The sequence below is a fragment of the Gossypium hirsutum genome, chromosome A01, assembly GCF_007990345.1.
Source record: "Gossypium hirsutum isolate 1008001.06 chromosome A01, Gossypium_hirsutum_v2.1, whole genome shotgun sequence".
Lineage (NCBI taxonomy): Eukaryota > Viridiplantae > Streptophyta > Magnoliopsida > Malvales > Malvaceae > Gossypium > Gossypium hirsutum.
Window position 1 is genome coordinate 21,352,324 of NC_053424.1, and position 24,155 is coordinate 21,376,478.

The 24,155-nt window shown below is 29.4% G+C and overlaps 1 protein-coding gene across 2 annotated transcripts; it reads left to right on the forward strand.

The window, feature by feature from the left end:
* The first annotated feature begins 8,403 nt into the window (after window positions 1-8,403).
* Window positions 8,404-10,726, forward strand: LOC107917986 (elongation factor 1-alpha-like). 2 transcript variants are annotated; one of them, XM_016847450.2, is made up of 3 exons: window positions 8,404-8,554; window positions 9,088-9,558; window positions 9,642-10,726. In XM_016847450.2, the coding sequence occupies exons 2-3, from the start codon at window positions 9,097-9,099 to the stop codon at window positions 10,521-10,523; spliced, it is 1,344 nt and encodes a 447-aa protein (XP_016702939.1). In that variant the 5' UTR covers window positions 8,404-8,554; window positions 9,088-9,096; the 3' UTR covers window positions 10,524-10,726. The 2 variants fall into 2 exon arrangements, with proteins under 2 accessions (XP_016702939.1, NP_001314075.1); NM_001327146.1 differs by lacking the exon at window positions 8,404-8,554 and having other exon boundaries at window positions 9,097-9,558.
* Window positions 10,727-24,155: the final 13,429 nt, after the last annotated feature.

A 24,155-nucleotide genomic window follows, 5' to 3' on the forward strand; every position in this document is an offset into this window, starting at 1 on the left:
TTGTAAGGGTGCCAACACTTTCCTCACGCATAATCAATCTCCCAAATTTAGATATTGATTTCACATAACATAATTTTATTTTAATAATTTTTACTTTCTAAAAGTTTTATTAAAATGATAAATATTTTTGAGGTGTCCAATCAAACGAAATTATTGGTGACAACTTTCATTGTAGTTTTCAAAATTTTGACAAGCTATTTTTATTAATTCTAAAAATGGGACAAACTATAAATAGTATTCTTATCAGTATTAAGTTTATCTAGACTCGGTATTTTATATATACTAATTTTTTATATCACGTGTATTACATGTAAATATATATAATTAGTTTTTATTATTTAATAAAATATATGTATTTTAGATAATTAATGTACGTAATATTATGAAAGACAATTGAAATATATATATACAAGACATTATTATTATTAAATAATTCAAATTGTAAATGTACAATATTAAAATAAATATTTATTTGTATGATGTTTAAAATATGTAAATGTTATAGATCCATGCTTTTTATTCTTCAATTTTCATTGTTTCGATATCTAAAATGTCAATGTAAATAACAAACACCTAGTCTAGTGCAAAACTCCATTTCAGAACACTCTTCATATTCGTAAAGGACCCTAAACCTATTCATGCATGTAGTCAACAGCTAATAAGAAGGGCAGATCAAGCGACTATCCGCCATTTCTGTGGCTTCATTTGCGTTGGAGCCTCTTCAGTCCAACATGTAAATGAAAACCTTCCTTAGCCATTAGGTGCACTGCTTGATTGCCTTCCTTCTGAATGTATTGAACTCGAAGCTTTATAAACATTGTTAGTAGTTGTCTAGAATCCCATATGTAAGCACCAACTTGTTGTAAGCGTAATGGATAATTATTAGCTCAAATACTAATTTTATTATACAAATAATACACAATACAAATATCTTCTTTTCTTTTTTCTATACTAGTTGCTGCTAGTTTACAACTCCCACTCTTTCTTTTTTTTTCTCTTTCTTTTCTTCTCAACACTCACTCGTTGTTCTTTTTTTTTTTTCACTTTCAGCACACACCCACTAACACTTTTCATAACACTTTCTTATATATTTATAAACTTATTTAAACCGACTTAACCTATTTAATTTGCTGTCAATCTTATCCATTAATTCCAAATAATGCTTAAGTTAATCCGACGTTCATGCTTAGTCGATCTTGAGACAAATATCCAGTTGTCACCTTGCTTGTTTTATCAAGTTGCAAAACAATTTCTCGACAGCTTGCTATCCACCTTGCAAGCTAATTTCTTTGTCGCCTCATCTATATACTTAGTACTTACGTATTCATTAGTAAACTACCACGTTTTTAAGTTAAATTGTAGAGCCACCTTATTTGCATGCTTTAGCTGACTTTAAAATCGGTTTGACTTCTGACACTCCCCTTGAAACCAAGCTTTTCATTCTAAGTTTGTCTTTGAGCTTGTGGAATACGTCTATTTTTAATGGTTTCATAAAAATGTCTATCAATTGATCTTTTGTTTTGCGGTAAATTAACTCCACATTTTTATTCTTCACTTGCTCTCGAATAAAATGATACTTTGTATCGATATGCTTGCTTTAACTATGAGACACCAGATTCTTTGCAAAAGATATTGTAGACTTGTTGTCGACATAAATTGTAATTGGACCTTCTTGTATAATAGATAATTCACCCAAAATATTCTTCAACCAAATTGCTTGACATGTGCATGTTGCAATAGCCATGTATTTTACTTCACATGTTGAGAGGGCTACTGTTTGTTGCTTTTTTTATGACCATGAAAATGTCGCGGAGCCAATATGGAATAAATATCCGGATGTGCTTTTGCGATCATCCAAGTCACCACCATAATCACTATTTAAATAACTAACTAATTTTGAATTTTGTGAGTGTGTATAAAATAAACCATGATCCATCATACCTGATGTATCTCAAAATTTTCTTTGTTGCAATCAGGTGATCTTGTTTTGGTTTCTCCATGTATCTACTAACTATTCCTACTGCGTACATGATATTTGGCCGCGTGATAGTCAAGTACCTTAAACTTCCAACGATACTTTTAAATAACGTTGGATTTGCTAGTTCTCTAGATAAATCAACACTTAATTTCATGCCTGGTTCGGCTGGTGTCACTATCGACTTGCAAATTTTCATTCTGAATTTTCTTAAAATCTGATCTGCATACTTCTTTTGAGTCATAAATATTCCATCTTTCATTTGTTTCATTTCAACTCTAAGAAAGTATGACATTGCACCAATATATGTCATTTCAAATTCTTTGGTCATAACTTTCTTAAAGTCATTGAACATACTTGGATTATTTCCCGTGAAAATCATATCATTCACGTATAAGTACACGATCATGATGTCAACAGCTCCATTTTTCTTCATATATGGGGCATGCTCATATGGACTTTTTATGAACTCGCTCTTCTGAAAGTATTCATCTATTCTTGTGTTTCATGCTTTAATGGCTTGTTTCAGTCCATATAAAGCTTCTTCAAGTGATAAACTTTGTGTTCTTGTCCTTGTTTACTATATCTAGGTGATTGTTCGATGTAGATTTCTTTCTCTAAGTAGCCATTAAGGATTGCTGACTTCACGTCCATATGATAAATCTTTCATTTATTTTGTACTGCAATTGTCGTGAGAAGCCTTATAGTATTAATTCTGGCAATCGGAGCAAATACTTTATCATAGTCCACTTCATGTCTTTGCTTGTAGCCTTTTGTAACTAATCTTGATTTGTATTTATCCATTTTTCGTTCTTTGTTGGTCTTCATCTTGTACACCCCTTTGACTCCAATTAGGCTATGTCCTTCAGGTAGACTTGTTAACTCCCACGTGTCATTTCTTCTTATTGCTGCATTTTTTTCATCCATTGCCTTCCTCCATTTGACATCTTTAATTACATCTTCATATGTTATTGGATTACATTCTGTCATTAAACAGAATAATGAATAATTGAGGGTTATTTGTATGAGTTCTCTGACCTCATAAATATCGCGTAAACTACGCATTCTTGCATGTGCTTCCTTTGAGCTGCTGGTACTACTGCTAATTGGTGACAACGATGTTGTAAGAGTTGTTGCAACAGGACTTGGTAGAGGGCTTTAATCATTGCCTTTTTCTTGATCGATGAAATCATCGTATTTGTCATCATTAAAAGTTAATCCTTCAATTTTCTTTTCTTTTTCACTCCATCTCCAGTAATCAGCTTTATCGAATTCAACATCTCTTAAAATAATAACTTTCTTGGTGAGAAAGTTGTATAGCCTATATGCCTTGCTTCTTTTTTCATAACCAATGAAAATACATTTTACTCATTTATCGTCGAACTTCTTTCTTGTTTGGTGAGGAATATGAGCATATGCGATGCATCCAAAAATCTTGAAATGTCCGACTCTTGGCTTTTGATTGCTCCAAGCTTCATTTGGCATCTTGTATTTTACACTTTTTTTAGACATCAGTTCAACAAATAAATAGCACATTGAACAGCTTCAGCCCAGAAAGTTCTTGGTAAATGCTTACCTTTAACTATGCTTCTTGCATATCAAGAATAGTTTGGTTATTTCTTTCAGCGACTCCATTTTGTTGTGGCGTATACGTAGTTGATAACTAGTGAATAATTCCATGCTCTTTGCAGAAGCTTTCAAATAGCTTTGAAGTATACTCACCACTTCTATCAGTTCTGAGTATCTTAATATAATATCCACTTTGTTTTTCTACCATAGCTTTAAACTCAATAAACTTGTCAAGTGTTTCTGATTTTGTTTTAAGAAGATATATCCAAGTTTTTCTACTAAAATCATCAGTAAAAGTAAGATAGTGCCTGTTTCCACCATGTGATGGTTATATCAAAAGGACATGCTATGTCGAAGTGCACAATCTCTAATGGTCTCCTGGCTCATCAAGTTTTTCCAACTTCAAAACTTTGTCTGTGTTGTTTTCCTTTAATGCAAGCTTCACACAGTTGATCAGGAGGATTAATTTCGCGCAATCCATTCAACATATTTTCTTTTGACAATAGCTTGAGACCAGAAAACCTAAGATGCCCGAACCTTAAATGCCACAACCATGAATCATCTTTGATTGCGTTCTTCTTACACTTCACCTCTCCAGGTTCAATGTCAATAGTGAATAGACGACTACTCGTCATATCAACTTGGGCAATTAATTCACCACTCTTATTTTTTAGAGTGAGCGAGCAATTCTTCATATATACTTCGTATCCTTTTTAAGAAGCTACCCAAGGCTGATGATGTTGCTTTTCAAAGCTGGTACATAATAAACATCTGATATGAACTTTTTTCTCTATTCTTTTGTGTAATAGTAACTTTGCTTTTACCTTTGACCATGGCGTACGATTCATCTCCAAACGTTACTTGTCTGTGAATATTCTCGTCCAACTCTGAAAATAAGTCTTTTTTCCATACATGATTGCTGGCACAATTATCAAGATACCAAATATTTTTACTTGATTTTTCACTTTCTTTATAAGTGAGGAATATACTAGATTCCACGTTTTCTTCTTCTTTAGTTGCTACTACATGATTTCTCTCCTCCACCTTGGAAGTTGTTCTACACTCATAACTAAAATGGTCATATTTCTTGCAATTATAACATTGTATTTGAGATTCATTTCCTTGTTGAAATCTACATCTTCCTCGATCTCGGCCTTGGCCTCGAACTCCTTGGATACGACTTGATGTTTGATATTCTTTACTTATTTGGCCTCTACCATATAATTGATTACCTTATCCACGTGTTCTTCATCCACCTCTATTTCTACCTCAATATACTCTACGATCGCTTGTATATTGTCTAAAACTATTGCTAGCTCTACTTTCATTGCATGACAGCTTGCTTTGCAAGACTTGCTCCAAATTTTCAGTATCATCATTTTGCTTTATTTTATGCTGATGGGCTTGGAAGGGACCCACAAGTTCGTTAATTGATATTTGTGGCAGATCTTTTGATTATTCGATGGCAATAACAGTATAATCAAATTTGCGTGTCAATGGTCGCAAAATTTTTTCCATTACTTTGACATCATCAAGTGTTTCTCCATTCTTTTTCATTTCATTTACCACTGCTTTAACTTGGGTGACATAATCATCAACATTTTCTGAATGTTTCTTTTTCAACGTCTCAAATTCGGCTCTAAGGATTTGTAAACATACATTTTTGGCCTTATTCACTCATTGAAGGAATTTTTCCAAAATTCCCCACATTTCCTTTTATGTCCTTGCATTTGAAAATTTTTCAAAGGTTGATTCATCAACACCATGAAAAATAAAGAGCAATGCCCTCTTATACTTGTTATGAGTTTCTTTCAAAACTCTTTTTTCTTCATTTGTCAAAACCGCTTCAGTAGCTGCATTTTCGAGCTCGACATATCCTTCTTCAACAACGTCCCAACAGTCTTGAGAGTCGAGCAAAGCCTTCATCTGAATGCTCCAATTGCCATAATTTGTCTTTGTTAATTTTAGGATCTGTGATTGAATCATGTTTACCATTGTGACACCGACACGAACCTAGCTTAGATACCAATTGTTGGAAGCGTAATGGATAATTAATAACTCAAATACTAATTTTATTACACAAATAACACACAATACAAATATCTTCTTACTTTTTTCTATACTAACTGCTGCTAGTTTACAACTCCCACTCTTTCTTTCCTTTTTTTCTTTCTTTTCATCTCAACACTCACTTTTTGTTCTTTCTTTTTTTTTTCACTTTCAGCACACACACATATTAATGCTTTTCATAACAGTTTCTTATATATTTATAAACTTATTTAAATTGACTTAACTTGTTTAATTTACTGTCAATCTTATCCATTAATTCCAGATAATGCTTAAGTTAATCCTACGTCCATGCTTAGTCAATCTTGAAACAAATATCAAGTTGCCACCTTGCTTGTTTTATCAAGTTGTAGAACAATTTCTTGACAGATTGCTATCCACCTTGCAAGCTAATTTCTTTGTCATCTCATCTATATACTTAGTACTTACGTATTCATTAGTAAGTTGCCACATTTCTAAATGAATTTGTAGAGCCTCCTTATCTGCATGCTTTAGCTGACTTTAAAGTCGATTTGACTTCTGACATAATTGACGATCTATCTATTTGTTTAGCTACGAGTTTGTTGAAGACGAATAGTGGGTCCCCTTCTAAAATTATCAAGTTGAAAGCCAACTCCTTCACAAATTTGAATGCCTGATACTCTATAAGAGCTTCCACCACGAGCGCGTCAAGTACGTGATATTCCATTCACAACAAAGCTCTGATGGAAACTAATCTAAGTTGGATCTAGAAAAATTAAATGGAATCAATTAAAATAATTAATTAAGATAGGAAATAAATAAATGAAAGATTTGAATAATTAAACAAGAACAAAATAGAATAAAAAAGAAAATAAAGAAGATTGACGGAAAAGATGGAAAATGGCGTGTAGAAGTCTCAAAGGAACCTTGGAAACAAGATGAATCTACAACTCCCTATAAACGGCTTTAATTTCCCCCCTAAAAAAGAAAACTTCACAAGAAAAAAATTAAAGATGATCTGAAAAGATTGTTACATCACTTTTAAAAGAAAATTCAAAAGAAATTTTTAAATAGAAAACTTAAAGTGAATAACAAATTAATTGCTTGATTATGTACAATGAAGAGGCCTTTATATAGGCTAGCTAAGTACATCTAAATAAAACTCTGAAGTATGCTGCAGCTCTAGTTAATCTAAACAACAAATAGTTTTAAGCTAAACTTTCTTGTTGACATAAACTCGTAAGTAACTTAAAATACTTAAAAATTATCCAAAATTTGGAATAAATAAATAATAAAATAATAAAATTTAATAAATACAATATTAGGCTCGTGTATAATAAAAATTAAGTCTGAAACTCGAACCCAATATGATTTAAACTTGAATAAAAAGCCCGAAACTCGTAATCTCCATAATATCATCATCCAAAAATTTTGCTAGCATAATCTTCACTGAAACAATCATAACTTGAGCTTCGAACTCAAAATCGAGTGATTCAAAGTGTGTTTCGAAGATAAAAGATAGTTTTTCAACCACTATTTAGACATCTAAGACGATAAATGCCTGAATCCCATTCAAAAATTCGTCGCAAGTTGACTAATCTTTTCAGTTTGAAAATTGACAGTTTGGTTGAATTGACTTTAATAAATTTCAAGCATTCCATGCATGTATCATTTCTGTTTTCCTCAAAAAGATTCATCTTCAAATATTATCTTTGACGAATCTTGGTTTGATTTGCTTGACCTTTGATTATGTTATTGAACCTTGATGTAGTATAAATCCATCACATTCATGAGCCTGAAATTGAGTCTTGAAACTTGCATTATTATGACTTACATGCAAGGCATCATTAACTTCGTTATCAGAATGCGGGCATCTCACATTAAAATATATCATTTTGTAACTTAAATTAGCTCTAGTAAGAATGAAGTTTCGTAAAAATTTTGATTTTAATACAATAAAAATGATTTTAGTTATTTTATATATTGTTATACAAAAACATTACATAAATACAAAAATATATTATATTTCTTCTCCATTTTTATTTTCCTCTTTTTTCACTTACATTTTCGATAAATTTAAAAAAAAGTTAATTTTAACCAAATTAAAAGATTTGTACATGGCAATGAAATTTTTTTCTAATAAAGATATACAATTTTATATTTATTTATTGCTTGTTCTAAAAAAAATTTATAGTTGTGTTTATGATACCTTTTAAAAAATAAATGTGAAATTTATTATTTTTAATTTATGTAATTATACTAAATGATTTTATAAATTTAAATTTTTATTAATCAATTATATATTTGATTATTATTATTTTGATAAAACTTCTAAAAGATATATCTAAGTTAACTAATAGTTAATTACAATTACTTTTTATAATAATAGTAATATACTAATAAATCATATTAAAACGTCGGATTTTATAATATAATAAACAAATGATATTTTTACAATTTCTCAAAATTATTCAAACTCATTAAATCTTAAAAAAAATAAAGTTCAATAAATATTAACTAAAATTTTATATTCATATTAAATTGCACTTATATTATTTAAACTATTAAAATTTATCGATGAATAATATCTTATTATAAAATATTTTAATTATTTTATTTTACGTGAAATAAATAAATAAAATTAATTGTATAATCCTTTTTGAAATAATTAAATGTGTCATTTTAGTTAATAAATAAGTGGAATACAAAATGACGACGTTTCGCCTGTAGTTTGGATGCACTTAGTATCCACGGAATTCCCAGAGAACCCCCGGCTTTGACTGCAGTCAATGAAACGAAATACAAGGACAATTTCGTAAAACTATCGTAATTGAATCTCCTTGTGTAACCCTAACCCTAGCTCTTGTTGCTTTTGCTCAATATATATAGCAGGCAGAGCCCTTAGTTCTTAACCAGTTCTTCATTTTCATTTTCTTGTTCCTTCCTTCGCCGTCTATTGCTTTTAGTTGCCTCGATTTCAAGGTTAGTAGTCTCTCATCCCATTTTCCCTTCTGTTCTTCTATTATTTTATCTAAGATAATGATATGAGGCTTTGTTTATATGTGTAGATGGATTCCTTTTGTGTTGAAATTTGTGATTTGTATGTTGATTTCAATCTTTATTTGAGATTCGATTTTTGTTTTCTCTTTCAATGTTGATTTCGGGACAGATCTTGTTTTTTTTGGATTGAATCTAAGATAATAATGTGATCTGAAATTATTTTTCTGTATATTTTGTTTACTTATTTTTCGGGATGACACTGTTTGCCTTGGTTACAATATTGTCTTCTCAGCGTCTTTTTTATTATTATTCAGCATAACCTTAGTTGAGACCATGTCTTTCTTCATCTCTGACTTATTAATTTGAATCAGCGTAGCTCTGAGTTTAGAGATTTGCTTTCTGGCAGTTTTTAAAATATTTACATTTATGATCCATGTGAAATTTCATATGTACGTTTTTTTGAAAATATTTTGATTCAACTGTTCCCCTCTTTTTGTTTTCGTGGTTCTGTACAGTGAATCAGAATGGGTAAGGAAAAGACTCACATTAACATTGTGGTCATCGGCCACGTCGATTCTGGGAAATCAACCACCACTGGCCACCTGATTTACAAGCTTGGTGGTATTGACAAGCGTGTGATTGAAAGGTTCGAGAAAGAAGCTGCTGAGATGAACAAGAGGTCATTCAAGTATGCTTGGGTGCTTGACAAGCTCAAGGCTGAGCGTGAGCGTGGTATCACCATTGATATTGCCTTGTGGAAATTTGAGACCACCAAATACTACTGCACTGTGATTGATGCACCTGGACACCGTGACTTTATCAAGAATATGATTACTGGTACGTCACAGGCTGACTGTGCTGTTTTGATTATTGATTCCACCACTGGTGGTTTTGAGGCTGGTATCTCAAAGGATGGTCAGACTCGTGAGCACGCATTGCTTGCTTTTACCCTTGGTGTCAAGCAAATGATTTGCTGTTGCAACAAGGTAAAAATCATTATCTGTTTTCATTTCGTGTTATTGAGATACTTCAAAGCTAATTTTTGTTGTGCTAATTTTTTTCTTTATAGATGGATGCCACTACCCCTAAATACTCGAAGGCTAGGTATGATGAAATTGTGAAGGAAGTCTCTTCCTACTTGAAGAAGGTGGGATACAACCCTGACAAGATTCCATTTGTTCCCATTTCTGGTTTTGAGGGTGACAACATGATTGAGAGGTCTACCAACTTGGACTGGTACAAGGGCCCTACTCTTCTTGAGGCTCTTGACCAGATCAACGAGCCCAAGAGGCCTTCAGACAAGCCTCTCCGTCTCCCACTTCAGGATGTGTACAAGATTGGTGGTATTGGAACTGTTCCAGTCGGCCGTGTTGAAACCGGTGTCTTGAAGCCTGGTATGGTTGTGACCTTTGGCCCGTCTGGTCTGACAACTGAAGTTAAGTCAGTTGAGATGCACCATGAAGCTCTTACAGAAGCACTTCCCGGTGATAATGTTGGGTTCAATGTTAAAAACGTTGCTGTTAAGGATCTCAAGCGTGGTTTTGTTGCATCCAACTCCAAGGATGACCCTGCTAAGGAGGCTGCCAACTTCACTTCTCAGGTCATCATTATGAACCACCCTGGACAAATTGGAAATGGATATGCCCCAGTCCTTGACTGCCACACGTCACACATTGCTGTTAAGTTTGCTGAGCTTTTGACCAAGATTGACAGGCGATCTGGTAAGGAGCTTGAGAAGGAACCCAAGTTCTTGAAGAACGGTGATGCTGGTATGATTAAGATGATTCCTACCAAGCCCATGGTTGTGGAGACCTTCTCTGAGTACCCACCCCTGGGTCGTTTTGCTGTGAGGGACATGCGTCAGACCGTGGCTGTTGGTGTTATCAAGAGTGTCGAGAAGAAGGACCCAACCGGTGCCAAGGTCACCAAGTCTGCTGCTAAGAAGAAGTGAAGAGGCCAAAAGGTTTTAGCGGTGAAGCAGATTGAGTGTTTTTATCTTTGGTTATATGTGGTTTGAAGTTTTTGCCTGTTTTATGTAGGATTTTTAAAGTTTGAGATGCTTTGGTTTGCCAAGGCATCTTAGTCAAGTTTTGTGTCTGATCTTGCGGAACTATACTTTGTTTTTTCTATATATTTGTCTGTTTCTTTTTTCTATTTTACTAGTTTCATTGCCTAGAGAGGTAAGGGCCCTCTGGATTTTTATTTCTTATACTTCGGTTTTCTTAGACCTACAATTTTGCGATAGATGCTGAAAATTTTATTAAACTTCACTAAAATCACCTTATGATAACAATTAACAAAGTAGTGGAATGTACAATTTTATATAAACGCAGAATTGAATTACAATTATCCTTTTGAATGTGTAACATACTTACCAATTGTTAAATCAATAATTTTTTAAGATTAATAAAATTCCAATTCAGAAACAACAATAAGAAGTTCCGTATAAACATTAACATGGAATGTAAATAAAATTTTTAAAAATTTTGCTTTTTCTTCCATCAAATTTTTTTATATAAATTCTTTATTTATTATTTATCTTTTTAGTGACATTCTTACTCGTTTCTTTCTTTTTCAGGTACAATTGGTTGATATATTTTTTTTTAAACTCAATTTAGAAAAATCCCAATTCACTTGGTCTCTCAGAGTTACCCACCACTGATAGGCTCCTCTTTCATCAAAGATACCGCACGTATCAAACAATCTTTTGGAGCACACACTAATTCATCAAAAACCCTTGAAGTGTTTTCTAGCCAATACTTAACTCTCCCGTGATAGTCACATTTCTCGCCTTTAAATTCTTCCACTCTACATTTACGAAGTTTATAAATTGGAGGAAGGTTAACGGATACCATATAAGGACCTTGAGGACGAGGGGGTATCACAGGAGGTACAATCGGGGGATGAGGCTTGAGGTGGTGGAGCTGAAGGGGTAGTTCCCATAAATTGGGTGAACCATTAGTTCATCATTTGGAAAAAGGCATCTCTTGCCTCTCTCTCTAGCCCTTTGCAGTACGAGAAAACTTTGGGCGGTTCCCTGATCGAAAGTAGGAATATTACTTTCTAATTCATCAGATACGACTCGATTGGATTTAGCCAACATGGTTTATCTAGATAAAAAAAATAGTGTCAACCTGGTTAAAAGGCATCACACTATCACAAGTTATTATGGCATGTATTTCTAAACTCAACACCCACCATGTTTCAATCCTAGAATTGACTAAACTGCAACCCTAATACCATTAAATGTAACATCCATCGTTCTATCTGATCACCAGATCTGAGCTACGAAATGCTACATTCATTGCTGAGGCAACAACATTCAAAATTACAGTAATTAGCCTTTTACACATGAAATCTAATGTCAAATACATTCAATTCATGATAAACAATCAGATTTGAGTCTTAACTAAGTTTACCAATGCTCTTATATTAACCCGAGCACGAAATAGGACCAAATTTTAAAGTTTTACAAATGTATGGTTTGACGTCGTGACTTCATCTAGTGCTTATCACAAAATGGCAATTACAGTATGTCACGTCGCAACGAGACGACAAGTCTTAGCTTGTCACGATGTTACTCAGTATAATGGTGACGTTGAAACATCCAAAATTCATGGTCGCAATGTGGCCCTTGTTTTTGGTAAAAATAAACCATTTGATACCTATTTTAATAAGTCCAAACAAAACCTACAACATTTGCACCAAATACCAAATTCAATTGGTCCAAAACATAACTAAAACCATACCCATCAAGTTTAAACACTCAATTCAATACCATTACAGCATACCAACCAAATTCATTCAAATGCTTAACCTTACCTTTGCCAAATCTTTCTAAACATACCATTTCACTTTTAATACACACAAAATTCATTCATCAACACTTTTGTGACATTAACCATGAACCAAAATAATCATTTATCAACACAAACCTTAAGTAAAATCATTATACATACCACACCAATACATACATCTATTGGATTTGGTGCCCTGAGTGTAGTATATTTGTTTGTAAATTTGTAATTTTTTTGAATATATTGATTAATAAAATAAATTCATGTATTACATTAATATACTTTATATGATTGTCCTCATATGGTTTTTGCACACAAAGCAAAATGGAAGCAAATATTAGCTCATTGGTTGTCTAATGTTTAACTTATACTAAGTGGTATTACATGGTTAGATTGTAATACAAAAAGGTAACTTATATTAGTAAACGAACCTAAACATGTCTTTAGTCTAATTAGAAATGAGTAAACCGATTGAAAGACTAATATGTCATCTATCAAGTCCAATTAAGGAGATGCTTTATCTTGGGCATCGGAGCGAATAACTCCCAGAAGATAGAGACATAGATATGACTGACTAGATTGATAGCACACCAGACTCGACCCAAGAAGAATAGGTCCTGAATCCGCTTATGGATTTATTCACTTATAATGTTCATAATGTGACATACCTAAATCCTGAGTGGATGACGGATTATATATGTGTGACTCATACACTTTGGTGTATGTAAGAGCCGGAGTTCAAATAGATAAAGAATCGAAAGCTGGTGCGTTGGGTGTACAACTTCTGTAGTATGTAGCGTTATTCATAGCAGTGGAATTCATAGCCCAAGACATGGGTAAATAATATCTTCTCATTGGCATTATATGGTTGATGAAAGGTAAACGTGGTCACGGGTCGTTCATCTTTGTGATGGATGACTTGATCATTATTTGATAGTGATTGAATTTTCATGAAGGAAGATGTAATGGTTACAATAAGATAAAATATGATCATATTGGGAGAATGGATATTATCCAAAAGAGATTAAGCATATCTTACGAGAGTAACTCATTTATAACAAGGTCAGTGGACAAATGGATATTATCCCAAAGAGATTAAGCTTATCCTATGAGAGTCACTCATTTATAACAAGGTTATTAGACAAGCACTAATTGAGTTACTTTCATAATGGTATGTCATTGGGGAGAGCTCAGTCACGATACTATAGTAGAATGACTTCATGACTAAATTAGTTTACAATTAATAAGCCAAAAGTTGAAACTTAATTATAAATCATTTAAGCCTCAATTGCATATGTCCAATCGGTCCATTCCGCTAGTTTGTTGAAACCAAAAATGAATTGCATGTTTGATCAAATGAGCATAAATGAATAGAATTGGTGAAATGGAGAAATAGGAAACATTTGAAAATGATTAAGGTTTTCTCCAAAATGAAAATGAAAATGAAAATGGAGAAATGAAATCATTTAAAAATGAATGTAGTTTTCTCCAAAATAAAAATAAAAATGAAAATAAAAAATGAAAATGTCCTGAAAAATGAATTTATATTTTTTGAATTAAATAAAGTTAAAAAAAATGAAATAAATCATTTGGTCATATTAAACCATTAAATGCAAAAATATTAAATATATTTTCTCATAAATTTTTTTACAATAAAGTCGTCATGATTTTAACGAAATTAGAATTGGGTTGAGAAAATTATTTAATTGCAAATATATTGAAATTTATTTTTTTTGAGAAATAGAAAAACAAATATTGGGTTGGATAAAATTATAAAGTGTTAGGTTAAAAAGCTTGAGTAGTACTTGTAATTGGACCCGATATGGAAGAGGTCCAAAAGCCCCTTATGGTTTTCCCCCCCTACATCCTAGTTGAACTAGGATTTTGTTTTTCTAATTGAAATAAACTTCTATAATTTAATAAGGATTCTACTTTCTATCCCTATAAATAGATGGCATTAATAGGGCTATTTACAAAACTTTTAGATATCGTTGTTCTGCCAAAAAATAAAGAGATTTTTATTATCTAAGAATAAAATATATTTTTTGGAATAATGGTTTTGTCGGTTTCTATTTTGAAGAGAGAATTTTCGTTTTCACCCCAAAAGAAAAGAAAACTATTTCTAATTTTTGTGTTTGATTCGTTTTGTTCGAGCCTACACTCGAAGCAATTCATGGTACAAGAATAACGAAGAAGATCATTTGGTTGAAATCCGAGAATGAAAAGGATCCATCTATCAAAAACACAGGTACGATTTCTGTCTAAGGATTATTACTATAAATATCATAAATTGGGTCGATTTTTGAAATTATTATTTTCCTCTACGTAAGAAACTGTTTTAAAACTGGATTTTTTTTCAACAATTGATATCAGAGCTACAGTTGTGCTATGTTTATAGTGTAAAATGAGATTGAATTTTTCTTTGTTCTTCATGTACGATTATATTTAATAATTTCATTTTTAGATGCCCTTCAAGTTTTACATTCTATTCAATTTAGTCTTTGAAACCAAAATAACAATATCTTTTAATTTTGAGCTTTGATTTAAAAACTGACTTGAATTACATCCCCTAGGGACCTTCTACTTTCTATTTATACTAAAATTTCATATTAATTTCACAATTTATTCACTTTAGTCCTTATGAACAAAACTAACAAGTAAACATTACAATTTATTCCTTTTTCATAATCTAAACTTAAAATCTATCAATTTAACATCAATTTCTTCAAGAAATCAATAATGGAATCTTTCAAAAACTTTAACAATTTTGCAAATTGGTGCATAGTCTAGCTAAGCTCCCATGACCTAAAAAACATAAAAATTACAAGAAAATGACTCAAAATTACATTAGAATTGAGGACCAAAAGTTGTAAGCTTCTAAAAGGGTTTTCTTTCTTTGTTTTACGAAAAGAAGAAGGATGGAGAAAGATGACAACTTTACTTAATTTTTGGCTTTTATACTTAGATTAGAACTTAATTAATTACTTAATTAACTTAATTAACTAAACTCAACCATTATTAATTAAAATAAGTGGATTCTTCCATCATAAAACACTAACTCATATTTCAAATCGGTTTAATTTTCATTTTAGACCTTAGGTTAATTGCAATGTAAGTCCCTTAATCTTTGGCCAATTAAAAACTTATAGCGATACGACTTTTACAATTTAGTCTTTTTACTTTAATTAAACAATTAATAGAAAAAATTTGAAAGACCAAACTTTAATAAAATTTTATACCAACTCCATAAATATTAAAATATTTATGGACTTGGTATATGAAAATGGGGTTTCAAAACCACATTTTCGGCACCATTGAAAATCAGACTATTACACTCCCCAATGGCATACTATTATGAAAGCAACTTGATCAATACCCGTCAAATTACCTTGTCATAAGTTTGTTACCCTTATAAAGTATCCCTAATCTTTTTAAGATAATAGGTAGTTCTCCCAATATGATTCTATTTTATCTCATGGTAACCATTACATCTTCCTTCATGAAAAGTCAATTACTATCAAATAGTAATCAAGTCAATCATCACAAAGATTAACGACCTGTGATCACGTTTACTTTTCATTAACCATGTAATGCCAAATGAGAGGATATCATTTACTCATGTCTTAGGTTATGAATTCCACTGTTGTGAATGACTCTACATACTACAGAAGTCGTATACCCAGCACATCAGCTTTCGCTTTCTTATCTATTTGAACTCAGACTTCTACTTACATTAAAGTATACGAGTCAAGCATACATAGTCCTTCATTCACCCAGGATTTTGTTATGCCACACTATGAACGTCACAAGTGAATAAATCCATAAACAGATTCAGGACCTATTCTTCTTAGGTCTTGTTCGATGTACTGTTAGTCTAGCTAGTTACATCTATTTCTCTATCTTTTAGGAGTCATCTTCTCCAATGCCCAATGCATCTCCCGAATTGGACTTGATAGACGACATATTAGTCTTTCAACCGGTTTGCTCATTTTCGATTAGACTAAGGATATGTTTAGGTTTGTTTACTAATATAAGTTGTATTTCCGTATTACGATTTGACCACGTAATACCACTCAGTATAAGTTAAACATTAAACAACCAATGAGCTAATATTTTTTTTTTGCTTTATATGCAAAAACCATGTGAGGACAATATATAAAGGGTCTTAATGTAATTAATGAATAATTTTATTAACCAAACTATTTGAAAAATTACAAATGTATATAGACGAAAATATTACACTTAGGGCACCAAATCCAACAATTTTTTGATAAATTTTTAAACATATTTAAATTTTTTATTAATTATTGTATTTAATTTTATTAATAATTTTATTAATAATTAAAATGTTCAATTTTAGAAAATATATTTATTAATATTCATAAGTTATTTATTAGTTTGTGTAAACTTTAATTAAAGTTGAAGATTAGCATTGATGGTTAAAACATTGTTTTAATTATCAGAAATTATGTGATTGAACCCTGTTGGAAGTGAAGTTTTAAATATTTTGTAACTAGCTATGCAGAGTCAGATATTTGCGGATATCCGAATTCGTTATCCGAACAACGAATGTGAATTCAAATAATGGATATTTGAGGGAGTCTATTTGCAACGGATAATAATGTTAATATTCGAATCCGCAAATTTTGGATCAGATATCTGCAGGTAGTTTTGTAAAATCTATTCAAATAGCTGGCAAGTCCCTTACCTCCTTCGAACTCTCTAAATTTTTAATAGGGTTACATCACTTTTTGTGACTTGAACTTGGTAATTTTTCTTATATTAGGGTTTGAATTTTTTTTATCCAAGTTACACCTTGAAATTGAAAATTGTTCTCACATTGGAGCCTAAACTTTTTTTTGTCTAAGTTAGGCCTTGAACTTGAAAATTGTTCCCACATTGGAGCTTAAACTTTTTTTCATGTCCAAGTTAGTCCTTAAAAATCCTAAAGTTCAAGCCTCAATGTGGTAATAATTTCCTAGTCCAGACCAATATTGTAACACCACTTACTTGTTTCTGTCATCGGAACAGGATACGAGGCATTACCGAAGCTTATCGGATCATTATTAATTAGGGGGAAAAGTAAAACAAAGTAAACATGTAATATTTAATAAATTCGTATAACATGATAATTAACTTACTGCTTCTCTATATTCAACATAATTATGCAAAGCATAATTATTCAAATTGATTATGAGCCCTAATACCTATTCTTATAACATTGTTTGTCATATAATTCATATAAATATTAAGAAACATGTATGGGCTCAACTTTCATTAAATTTCTCATATGCATATACTTTTACACATCATTTATTCACATAACTTATAACAATCATATCTATGTATTTTAAGTACGCTTTCATAACAATTTGTCTTGATTTCAGACTATCTCACATTGGAACTTTACTCATCAAATCATTTGAAATACTATCTTTATACAAATAATACACTTGAGTTGCACAATTCTATAATTATGAACGAACACATTTATAAAATATATATTCCATGTTCATATATCATAGTCTCATGTCTCCATATATCAAATATATAATCATCATTTTCTTGTGTTTCAGATAAAAGTATATAACCATACATAAGCATGCCATTCACTATTTTTTCCTATCTATCACAATTTCAAATGACAGATTCATGTGAATGAGCTCAATAATTACCATGAAAATATTTACCACATTCTTTCACACATGTTCCACTTATAACATATTTTTTTTTATATTTGGCTTGACATTTACTGAGCAATATCGGATATTCATTTATTAGGCAATATCAAATATTCAAATTATTCTTTAACATATATAACATTTAATTCAAACATGAATTTATAACATTTTTCATTTTAACAAAGTTTAACATTTACCAAATATAATCGAGCATGTGATCAATTTATGCATAATTCACTCACATATTTTCCTCCTCCTCTCCATTCCACATCCTTAATGTATATAGCACGCTTATAAGTAATATTATCTATAATTTCACTATTTACTTATATTTATATTCCAAAACTGTCTATTTGTGTCATAGTTACTAAATTATTTTTAACTTGAGCTATGGAGTTCCAAATTAAGATCCGCTAATTTTCCCTGAAACTAGACTTACATATCTTCTTACCATAAAATTTTCAGAATTTTTTATTTAGCCAATAAGTACATTTTATTCTTTAAAGTCACCCATGTTCTGCTATCTGACAGTTTCGGCTCTTCTTCACTAAAAATTAATTATCTCCTCGTACGGGGTTCTAAAAATATAAATTTAAGCCCCTAATTATTTTTTTTCAATTTTTTATGATTTTCTAAATTCAGAATAGGGGAATCCGAAATCATTCTGACCTTGTCTTACAAAATTTATTATATCTCATGATTTACAATTCCATTGCTTACATCGTTTCTCTATAAGAAATTAGACTCAATAAGCTTTAATTTCATATTTTATTCATCCTCCCATTCGATTTCTACTATTTTTGGTGATTTTTCAAAGTTAGACTATTGATGCTATCCAAAACAGTTTTAATGCAAAATGTAGATTTCCATTTTACCCCGAATTTCACAGTTCATACAATTCAGTCCTTGCTCAATTAACCCCTCAATTGAGCTAAATTTTCTCAATTAATACTTTAGTATATCATTTTAAACTACTTCATAACCCTTGAAATTCAGAACTTTAGCACTAAACCTTAATTCCAAACTCTTTCATAATTAGGTCTTAAAATCAATTTCCATCAATTTTACTTGATAAAATCATCATATATCAAAATTAAAGCTTCAATTCTATATTTATTCATCATATGATTCCAGCACTCATCCATAGTTACTTTAAAAATTAGCCATGGAATAAAAAACTAATGACATATTAAGTTAGACCCAATTGTAAAAGCCCAAAATCTTAGAAATTTCAAGGAGAAAACAATAATTAAACTTACATGAAGCTAGAGTATGAAAACCAGCTTGAACCCTCTTCCATGGTTGTTTTTCAGCTGATGAAAATGAAGAGAAAATGAAGAAAATTCTAAATATCCCAATTTGGTCCCATTTTTATTTAGCTAATTTTGGCAATTTTTCAATTTTACCCTTATTTCACCCATTTCCTGATTTTTCTCATCAATTGCCGCCCAAAATATCTTCTTTGGGATTATTTTCACTTCAGATCCTTCCTCATTTGACAATTAAGCTATTTAATCCTTCTAGCAACTTTTACACCTATTTCAATTTAGTCTTTTTTTATTTAATTAATCACCCAAACGTCTAAATTTTCTAATGAAATTTTAGTACTACCTTATTGGCACTCCGTAAATATTTATAAAAATATTTATGCCTCGGTTTATAACACCGAGATCTCGATACTTTTTTTTCTCAATTTCTTGACCAAATAATTCTTTATAAAACATAATTTACTATTTCAAAAATCTTTTAAAAGCTACATTTGGCTCATAAATATTAAATAATATAATATACAAGTTTATTTTTTGGATTTGGTGGTCTCGAACCACTATTTCTGACATCGTTGACATTTGGGCTATTACAAATATAAGAACAATTGCCAAGTTTAGGACTAACTCAGACCAAAAAAAAAAAAGAAAAGTTGTGGCTCTAATGTGGGAAAAGTTATCAAGTTTAGGCCCTAAATAGTGATATAACTCTTTTTAAAATTTTCTTACTGTAAAAATATTTATTATTCCTTGTACTTTACGAAAGTTATGAAATTAGCCCATATATTTTAATTTTATCATTTTAGTCATTGTATTTTTCAAATTTCAAAAATTTAGTCATCACCAAACAATAACTATTAAATTCATTCAGTTAAGATATGTTAATTCTAAAAGTTGATGTGGCAAATATATTATCATATATGAAATGTCAAGTCAACTTGTTATTTCCATATATTACTCACTAAAATTTAGTTAATGAATTGACATCTGTCACTAAAAATTATTGTTTATTTATGACAAATATATGTTATAAAAATGTTTTAGCGAGAGGAAAGTTAATTTTGTAAAGGAAAAAAAGTTTTCCTAACTAATCATAATAATTTAAAATAAATTTAGCTTTACACGTGTCAATAACTCAAGGAGTTCACGTGTCAATAAAATAAGTTGTCTATGTCAACTTTGAGACTTAGACCTTATAATATATATGTGTGTATATATATATGTATATATATATAAATGCAAGGGCGAAGCCAATTTTTTTTTTACGGGGCCAAAATTAAATTGTAATTATTTTAATAGCCTATATCTTTATAATTTTTAAAATATTAAATCAAAATTTTATCATTTTTAGGAGATCAAAGTGCAATTTTACCTTTATTAATTTAAATTTTTAAAAATTTAAAGGGTCTAAATAAAAAAAATCATTTTAGGGGCCTTTCAGCCCCTAGCTACACCCCTATATAAATTTGAATTTTATTTTTATTCTTAAGAATTTGGCTTTTTATTGTTGGATTTAAAAATACAAATTTAATTGTTAAAATCATTAAAATTATTTTGTTAAATTGAAATCTATTATTGTCTCCAATTTTTTTTATTAGTTACTAATTGAGTAATTTTTTTAATTTCAAAATGTCTCACGAGTAAATTTAATAAAAAAATATTAATGTGCTAACAATTAGACCTGAATTTTAAATCCAAAAAATAGATTGACTAATTGCCTAGAAATAAAAGTAGGGACTAAAATTTTAATATATGAAGAGTATGGGGACTTAGAGTATATTTTACCCATATAAAAATTAGTATTTTTATTTAGGATCAAATTAAGTTCTTGATCCTTATATTTTTTGTATATTAGAAATTTAATATCTCTATTTTTTTCTTTTTAGAATTATTTTTAGTTTTTTCAGTAAAAAAGAAAAATATAGGATTTTATAGATGGGTTTTTGATAGAATTTTTTTTCATTTTAAAATTAATTTTAATTTTTTCAATAAAAAGAAAAAACATGTAATTTTACAGGAATTATTGAGGGGTTATAGGAAAAATCAATTTATCTTTTTAATTTCATTTATTTTTTTCCTAAATATGAGGTTTTATAGAAAAATACTTAGGTTTTTATAGAAAAAACTATTTCATATCTTTATTTTCTTTTATTTTTTCTTTTTAGAAATAAATTTTAGCTTTTTTAGTAAAAAGGGAAATTTTTGGTTTCTTCAAGGAAAAAATTGGGTTTTTAAAAAAATTTCCTATAAAAATTCAGGTTTTCTTGAAAAAAATATAATTAATTTTTAAAAAGTAGATGAGTGACCAAAATGAAAACTTATTAAAGTTGAGTGAATAAAATGAGTATACAATAACATTAAATTAATAGGGTGATCAGAATGAAAACTTAATAGAGTTGAGTGAATAAAATTAAAATGATTGTTTACATTAGTGCCTAATTTATAATTTTTTTATTTTTAGTGCCTAAAATAAAAATTTATAAAAATTCAATGACTAATTATATAGTTTATTTTAAAAAAAAAATACTCACGTAATTTTTTCATAGAAGCCATGTAAGAAAAAAAAAATCTCAATTGTCACTCAATGTTTTCTAAAATAATGATGAGCAACCTTGCATAATCAAATCAAGAATAAAAAACCTTATAATTGCATATTCAACCTTTTCATTTGTTTATTTAGCTTTAAATACATGTAATATTTGCCATGTGAGTAAAGGAAAAATATTTAGAAAATGTTATATAATCAAATTCAATAAAAAGTATTTTCCATTATATTAGAAAATTTATCACATATTATATATATATATATATGAAAATAACATATTTAGAATACAAAAATGTGTTTAAAAATAATATACAAGAAATAATAAAATATATAGTTTGAAATTAATTAATAATAACACATGATATGATATTAAAATTAGAAAAAATAGATTAAATTATGAGTAAAAAGAAATTTAAACAAAAAAAATATAATATTAAGAATACTAAAATAATACAATTATTTATCATGGTATTGTCATCAATATTGAGTTGGTGTTGAGTTAATTTGTGACACATCAATCAACAACATTATTAATACTAGAAATTTTATCACACGAGTATGTTTGTGAAAATAATGTATTTAGAACATAGAGGTGTATTTAAAAGTAACATACAATAAATAATAATAAAAAGTATGATTTTGAACTAATTAATGGAATCACATGAAAATGTACTATATTAAATTGAAAAATATTAGATTAAATTGTAGTAAAACTAAATTTAATCATAAAAATATATCAGATTAAGAATACTAAATAATTACAATTGCTTATTATTGTTTTGTCATTAATCCTGAGTTGGTGTCTAGTTAATTTGTAACACTAACCGAATCAACATTATTAATATAAAAATTCCATTACACGTGTATAAGTGTAGAAACCATAAATTTAGTACACAAATGTGTATTTATAAATAATATACAATAAATAATGAAACTAATGGTCTGAAACCTATCAATAATAACACATGAAATATGCACATTGTAATATTTAAAAAATTGATTAAATTATTTATCATTTTGTTGTGATCAATCTTGAGTCAGTGTCGAGTTAATTTGTAACACTAACTCAATCAACTGCATTATTAATATATACAATCGGTGGAGGTAATAAAATACGTATAATAAAATTAAAATGTACAAAAATATCAAGATGAAGCTTTAATTGAGTGGTAAATTAAAAATTTTACTAATGCAATTGATGTGGGTTTAAATCCCACTATTTGCATATTTTTATTGGTTTTTGTTAAAATGAAAAATTAAAATACCCTCAAACAATATGACTTATTTTACATACGGGATGATATTTTTGTAATTTACGTAATCAAATCAGTGAACGATTGACTTGTGACACCAACTCAGTAAGAGATTTGATTAATAGTATATATATACAATTGATGGAGGTAATAAAATGTGCATAACAAAATTAAAATGTATATATTGTTAAAATAAAATTTTGGTAAAGTGATAAATTTGAGGTTTTACTAACCTAATTGGCATGGCTTCAAATATCATTTTATGCATCTTTTTATTAATTTTTTAAATAAAAAATAAAATACCTTAAAATAATATAATTTACGACATCAAATTAATTTCACTTACTATGTTAGAACCTGATTGATTGATGGGTGATACCAACTCAATAAATGACCTTATAAATAGTATAGATATACAAATATATAACAAACATGTTTATTAAAGTCAAAAACACCTACTTAATCATATAATTTAATTTGCAAATAAAATGATTTTTTATTTTATAATTCCTTTTTAGAGTGGGCACCTACTTTTTATAAATAAAATAAGTATAGATGCAAATATAATATGATAAAAGAAAAAAAATTTATTCACATGGTGTACTTGGTCCAAATCTTATTATAGACAAATTTTTATTGATTTATAAAGATATAAAAAGTAAAAAATACCCACATAATCATATAACTTTTTAAATAGAATGTGTTGTTTTTATAATTCTTAATTGAATTGAGACTCGGTTGATTGGTGACACCCACTCAGTAAATGATTTTATAAATAGCATGAATATAGATATATAAAAATAAAGTGAACAAAACATAATAAAATAAAACTTTGATTGAACGATAAAATTAAGATTTTATTAATATAAATGACATAAATTCAAAATCTCATCGCATTACATTTTTTTATGAATAATGTAATATCTTAAATATGAATGAATATTTATATAATTTTATTAATAAAATTGATGTTGGATTTCACTCGTGTTTAAGTGTTTAAATGGTATTATATATTATGAATTAAATAAACAGTTAAAAATTT